The 7112-nt window shown below is 52.3% G+C and overlaps 1 protein-coding gene across 1 annotated transcript; it reads right to left on the bottom strand.

Moving 5' to 3' along the window:
* Nucleotides 1-1695: 1695 nt before the first annotated feature.
* On the bottom strand, nt 1696-2112 carry LOC101084687 (60S ribosomal protein L26-like 1). Its single transcript, XM_045050395.1, has one exon. It carries the CDS (start codon nt 2110-2112, stop codon nt 1696-1698), a length of 417 nt encoding a protein of 138 aa, XP_044906330.1.
* Nucleotides 2113-7112: the final 5000 nt, after the last annotated feature.

Raw genomic sequence — 7112 nt, 5'->3', positions numbered from 1 at the left:
GACAGACGAGCGAGGCGTTTCCCACACAACATCAGGAGGACTGGGGCTGTGCACGGTTGGGGCGCTGCTGGAGTAGACTGTGACTTTCCATCTCCACGTAACGCAGGGCAGTAGAGCTGATGTTGAGTTATATAAAGCAGGCTCAGGCGTTAGGAGTCTTATGTCACCATGAAAGGATATTTACGGGGGTGCCTGTGTGGCTCAGTCGGTTGAGCGTCTGACTCTTGATTTCAGCTCAGGTCATGATCTCACAGTCGTGAGATGGGGCCCCTTGCACTGGGCGTGGAGCCTGCTTAAGATTCTCTCTCTCCCTCTGCCCCCCCCCCCCCAACTTGAGCTGTCTCTCTCTCTCTCTGAATCCCTCTGAAAAAAAAAAAAAGGATATTTACGAAGACTCTCACCTACAATTTAAAGGCCGCGGTACCCAGCTCACGAAATAAAACAGGAGAAATATAGTTGAAGCCCCCTGTGTATGCCTCCGTGATCACATTTATCTCTCTTCTTCCCACTCTGGAGAGGTGACTCTTTTCTCGAATTTGGTGTTTACCATTCCCATGCATGTCTTTATAATTTTGCTGCAGGCTTTCTGTGTGTACAACACGTGCCTGTATGAATCCCTGAGTAATACAGCGTATTTTCCCCAGGGTCTTAAACGTTCTGGAGATGTGTTCACACTCTAGGCTTCGTACCGCAGGTGGCTTTTTGGCCAAAATTAGGTTTTTGAGATGCATCCATGTTGGGAAGTGTAGCTTAAGTTTATTCACGTCCGCTGCTGCATAGTATCCTTTTGTGTAAACTGACTACAATTGTTCAGCCATCCTCCTGTCAGTGGACTTTTTCTCCCCGGTCCTGTGCTCACACAGTGTCGTAGGGGACAACCTTGTACGTGTCTTCTTAGAGATGTCAAGAAGCGTGCTTCCTGCCTCCCGGGCCGTGAACCTCTGTTACCAGATAGAGCTAAAGCGTCCTGCACATTTACAATTCCGTTTGTAATGTCTGAAAAGATCGACTTCTCTGTCTCCTTGCCATGTTTCACATTGCCAGACGCTAATATTTTTGCCAATCGGATCGTGGGCCGCAATGTATCTTTTGCGGTCTTCCTTCATATTTCCGTGGTAACTAGGGAGCATTGTTTCCCGTATTTACTCGCCATCCAGGTTTCCTCTTCTGCGAATGACTTCATCAAATCCTATGCCCGTTTTTCTTTTGGGTCATTAGCTTTCTTTTAATTGATTTCAGGGGGATCTTTATTCTTATACGCTAATCTTTGTCGGTTCTTTGTAGCCGGACATAGAACACAGACAAGTTTGTTTATCCCGTTCAACAGAGGCTTAGGAAGGTAAAGCAACGTTCTCAATCTCACACGGCTAAGGATTAGCAAAGCCAGGATTTCAGTCCAAGTCTGACCACATTTGAACATAAAATACAGTAGCCGGATTCCATCGGCCTACATTTAGTCTTTATTAGTAAGAACAAGCCTTTGAAATAGACGCTTCTGAGATCACCAGAATTGTTCCTCTTGGAATCTCTTAATCTTGAAAAGTTCAACTTGATATCTTAAGACACGAAAGGGAGCAAGAAAGAAATTCAAACATCATTTATTCTCAGGTCCGTGTAACTCCTTGGATTTGTGTTTTTCATAATTCTTTTTTTTTGTTTCATTCTAACAGTTTTTATTAAATGTCGTATAGAAGATTACTTTATTCCCACACCTTCTCGATTGGTGAGTACTTGGCGAGATTTGGCTTTGCGTTCAAGGATCTTTTTGCGGCCTTTGTCCAGTTTTGGTGTAGTGATAACCACCTTGCTGGGGTGGATGCCCACGTGGCCAGTTGTGCCATTGGCCTTCTCTCGCTGTACTCGTTCGGTGTAGATGACGTATTTCTTCCTGTAAACCTGGACCACTTTGCCAATTTGCTGACCTCTGTAGTGTCCTCGCACAACGTGTACTTCATCGTCCTTCCAGATGCCCGTGGATCGAACGTTGTACTTCTGTCGCAGCTCTTTGGGAAGAGGGGAAGACCTAATCTTCCTGCGACTGTGGGAAGGTGCGTTGAAATGCCTCTTACGGTTCTTGCTCCGGTCAGAGGTCACAAACGGATTGAACTTCATGTTGGCCGCTGTAGCTCCGGCGATGGCCACCGGTGTTTTGCAGAATTCTTAAAACGCGACTCACACACACAGACACACGAACCATACCCGCACGTAATGAGACATTTCCTGGCACCAAATAATAGAACCTTGAGGGTTATAGATACTATGAAACAGAACAGTTAGTACTGAGTGATTAATTTACATGACGAATGTTTTACATTGTAGCACAGCTTGTCCAATTGATTTAACTATAAAAGTCAGATGAAACCAAAATCCCCGTGAAAACAAGAATTCACCGATCCCCTAAAACTGTGGATTTGAGAAGCAATACCTAGACGAACATAGCAGCTGAAAAACAAACGAAAACAAGGAGTGTCGGGCTTGACATGGAATTGTGGAGAAAGAGGAGTTTTTCCTAAGGAATAGTTGATTTGTAATAATCGTCAGGATCTGCTACAGCTCAGATGCCATCCGTGTCCCCCTGGAGCTTAGGAGCGAGGAGGAAGGGACTAGCCATTAAATAATCTCCTTCTGAGGTCCCTGGGCACATTACAGTCGGATAGACGCTACGGAGGAGAAAATGGAATACATCAGCGACGTGGAAGAGGAACGTTTTCCAGGAGAGCGAGGTGTCTGATGTCAGTCTGGCCCGGTGGGTGGACAATCCGCAAGAACGGGCTAGAAGGGAAAGAGTCCACGGGACCTAAATCGGGGGAAAGGGAATTAGTACAGTGACGTGCTGTCTAAGCCACAGAGTGAGAGAAGAACAAGACAAGTCAGGGGAAGAGACGGAGAGGGTGCCCGTAGATTTGCTTACTCCTCTCCCTGTAAGGGAGGCATTAGTTACTAGAGAAGAGCCAAAGAGCTCATTGAAGACGAAAGCGAGGCTCTCAAGAGGTGGCACTCACGGAGCTAAGGCGGGCGAGCCGGGAGCCACGAGGGGCAGGCTGTTGGAAGGGTGGACGGGTTGCAGACGGGGGGCTTCCCGAGCAGGGCCCCGGGGACGCAGGGAGCCCACTCGACTCGGGGCAGGTCCCCCCCGAGCGCCTTAGAAAAGGGGAGGAGCTTCGGGGTGAACGGGGGGGGGGGGGGCGTGACCAGATGGGAAAGACGAGTGCGAACTCATCTGCGCCTTTAATAGAGGAGTCGTCTGACTTGAGCCCGAATCAACTCGCCAAGTTTCTTGATTCACAGGGGGCGCAGCTTTTTCATTTTCGTGCCAAAAGACCATCTCCTAGGATATGGAGACCATCTGTGTCAAGGAGCAAAGCCCCTAAAGATGATTTCAATGTAAAATGTGGCGTGACGGGGGCCATATTGTCTGACACTGTCCAACCCCTTTCGTATTTCAAAAGTTAAGCACAAAGGAAGTAAAAAACTGCCAGCAACAATGAACCAGAATTCCCAGACAGCTCCAGGGGAGAGAGAAGGCTTTGACAGAATTAAGACAAGTCAGCATGGATGCGCACAGGGGTGTCTGAAATCACGAAGTGTGGGGTGGAAGACGGCCAGCTCAGGGAGCAGCCACGGCCACGGGCCCCACGCTGGCCCAGCTCCCTGCCACTGAGGATCACGGTGGGAAGAAGAGACCCCCCCCCCTCCCCGCTCACACACAGGCTACCACTTGGCACGAGCTCCTGGCCCACGGCCTCTGCGGTCGCCACAATGAATTCTTCTCCCGTGCTTGCCCGGCTGGGCGTGGTGATCCCAAGTTCTTGATCAGCAAACTCTTGCTTTTCGGTGGCTGTGAGTTCATGGTTGCTGCAGCCGGAGAAGGGTGCCTGGAAACTCCTCACGCCGCTCTCTCTGTGTTGGACGCTTTCCACTAATAGGAGGGGAAAAAAGGAAACTCTTGTCCATTCACCTGTCTTCATGCCAAGGACGCTCCTGATTCCTTCGCCTTCTTTCCTTGCTCCCCAAGGGGTATCGCCTTTATTTTCTCCCTCTGTGTCTTTCAGCCGGCGAACACCCCCGGGCACGTGTACGGGGAGACACCGTGCTGGGCGCGGAGGGCCTGGCAGGTGGACAAGCTTAAGTTCTTAGCTCACGATCTCGTGGGGAAGAGAAATGGAGCTCAGACAGTGTGGCCAGGCAGGCAGGGGCAGAGGCTGGCACACGAGGAGGGGGGAGGAAAAGTGGTTCTGGCTCACGCCCTTAGGAACAAATTGCTGGCAGAAGTGGCATTCGAGGCGATCCCCGGACGAAGAGCACAACCGTATCCCGTGTGTACCTGGGGGCAAGCCTAAAATTTGAGAGGCTGGGCCAAGAGTTAGCTGGGAAAAGCCAGCAAATGGGCCAATAAAACACGTTCTAGCCTTCCTCTCCCGACAAATACGCCTTTGCGACAATCGTGCTCCTTGGAACTCTGGGCTGGAACACGGCCACACAGGGGGAGCCAGTCTCTGACCTAGAGCCTGTCCCTCGCCCCTCCCTCGCCCGGGGACTGGGCCTCACCTCAGCAGGTCCAGAATTCCTCAGAAGCCCCCACAAACAGCCGTTCCTCTATCACGCCTCAGACCTAGGGCGCTCACACTGTCCCTCTCAGGCCCCCGAAGTGAGTTTGGAGTCACTCGGGCAGGAATTTCCGGGGTCCCGGGTTCTCTGTGTTTGGTCTAGAAGCTGGGTGGTGGGAGGCCAGGCTCCGGGGATGGAGGCGGGGGGCGGGGGGACGCCTTCCCTCGGCCCTGCAGATTCCTTGCCCCGTGGGAGGGACACGGCTAGAGACTGGCCAGAGCAGTTCTGGCCCAAAGCGGTGGAAAGCTCCAAAGCGAGGACACAGGCCACTCCCTGCGAGCCTTCAGGCGAGCAACGCTTTTCGAACCCCTGCGCTTCCGATCTGCTCGGCGGATGACAGACCTTGCCTTTGGAGGCAAGCTGAAGAATGTAGAAGTGGCTTCGGCACGTCCCGAAAAGATGTTAACGAGCAAATCTTTCCCGTAAGTGTGTAGATAAGAACCGTTCGTCGCCAAAGCTTTGACTTTGTGCGCGCCGAGCCGGAGCCTGCCGCCGGCGGAGAGGAGGGTTGGGTGAGCCCAGTCACCGGGCATCAGGAGCGAAGAAGAAGCCTTTGCCTTCTCCTCAGGGAGGATGAATACCTTTCTTGCCACCTCCTACCCTTCGGTGGCAGTGGTTTGCCCGCAACCCTTCCGCGTGAATAACGGGGCTCACCGCAGTTCGTCAGCGACAGGTCGGAAGGTTCGAGGGGTCACCGACCCCGGTTTGAGGTAATACACCTGCCTCCCCGGGTTACCGGTGGCGTAAAGGCTCATGCCCCAACTCCGCTACTTACCCACTGTGGGACGCTGGGCAAACGTCCTCACTTCTCCGTCTCGGGAGTACGGGGACCGTGATGCCGAAAATCCTACCTCACGGGGTTGGTGCAGGAGTGAAGTGAAAACACATAACGTGCTTCGAAGGAGCCCATAGTAAGCCATATGTAGATACGATGTGCACACCAGTATAAGGAATCCTGGCCGGAAGCTTGCTACCCCTCCAACAACCATCCACGAACACCTGCAGAATCAGGGGGGTTTTGCCGCACTCAGGGAGCTTCAGGCTTAATCAGCATCGTGGTAATTGTCAATACTTACTGAATTTTTCTTGCAGGTGAGGCGCCGTTCTACGTTTTTGGCCACAAGCACCAGCTCACGTTCTCCTCACGCCAAGCCCCGAAGACGGGACCGTTAGGCCTCCCCCTTTGACAGAGGCCAGAGACACGGGGCAGAGAGGGGAAGTCACTTGAGCAGGGTCACGGAGCTAGTTGCGGAGGAAGCCAGATTCCAAATCCACGCCTGCCGAGCCGCTCCAGCAGAACGGTCGCTACTTCTCTGGTGCCGGCGGGGACAGACGTGAGTTACTGACGACGCACTGACTACTTCTGTCAGATCCGCTGTGCTGCTCTCAGGAAGGGAGCTCAGAGAAATGGGGCTAAGGAGGTGGGGATGTGAGGAGGCAGTTTTCCCCGCTTGGGGGCAATTTCTGGCTCGTAGACTGCTATCTTGTCACTGGGTCCTCACGTGGTCGAAGGTGGGAAGAGGGCTCTCTGGGGTCTCGTAGATAAGGGCAGTGCTCCTACTCGTGAGGGCTGCACCTCATGACCTAATCCCCTCCCAAAGGCCCACCTCTTCATATCATCACATTGGGGGTTAGGATTTCAACATATGAACTCTGGGGGACACAAAACATTCAGTCCATCGTGGATCCCTTGTGGCTACAGGATGTGGTTGTGACCACCCAGTAATAAGTGCGGTATCGGGTGTGGGCTGTGGCAGGTGGCCTCGTTCTTTTTCAACCACTCGGGGATTCGGAGGCAAGAAGGCTGATTCGTCCAGGAGAATGCCTTGCCAGCACGGGTCTTCTTCCCCGGCCGGATAGATCTTCATTTGCCTTTCCCGCTTTGGAACTGTATCCAGGGGGTCGTTGGCAACGGATGGGTTCAAAGGTGGCGACGTGCCTTGTACCCAGCAGGGTTACTAGAAGGGGGTCCTCGCGGAACAGCAGGACCGGATGCCAGGTGCTTAAGTGGGGGGGGGGGGTAGCCGTCTGGGACTCCATCCAGTGGAAATGGGTAGCCTGCTTCCGATCCAAGAGAACCGTAAATGGCTTGGGCTGGAGGGCAGACTGGAGATCACTGAGACGAACGTCGTCCCCACACTAAAAAACTGAGACACAGAGGCCGCAAGAGGGGGACTCACTTTTGTAAGGTCACACAGCATGCTTCCCTCTACTTCCGTTTGCCGTGGTGAGTGTCTTCCTATTTGCATCTACTGCACATTTATCAGCCGTGTGAGGTCTACACAATGAGATGTTTTCTTTCATGTACAACTAATGTTGCCTCACCAGTTAACATTGAAGTCCCCAGAACGGTCATTTCCTCACTAGGATACTTTTGCTACAAGCTTTTCATGAATCCGATCATAAATTCAGCAATGTTATTGAGCGGCTTACTTAAGTCTTCGGGAACCACAGGGGACTGGAGGCATTGTCTGTTTTTATGACCAAAAGAAAGAGAAACACAT

This window comes from Felis catus, chromosome X, assembly GCF_018350175.1.
Source record: "Felis catus isolate Fca126 chromosome X, F.catus_Fca126_mat1.0, whole genome shotgun sequence".
Taxonomy (NCBI): Eukaryota; Metazoa; Chordata; class Mammalia; order Carnivora; family Felidae; genus Felis; species Felis catus.
Note: the sequence above shows the minus strand (reverse complement) of the source record. Positions and strands in the feature narration are given on the sequence as shown.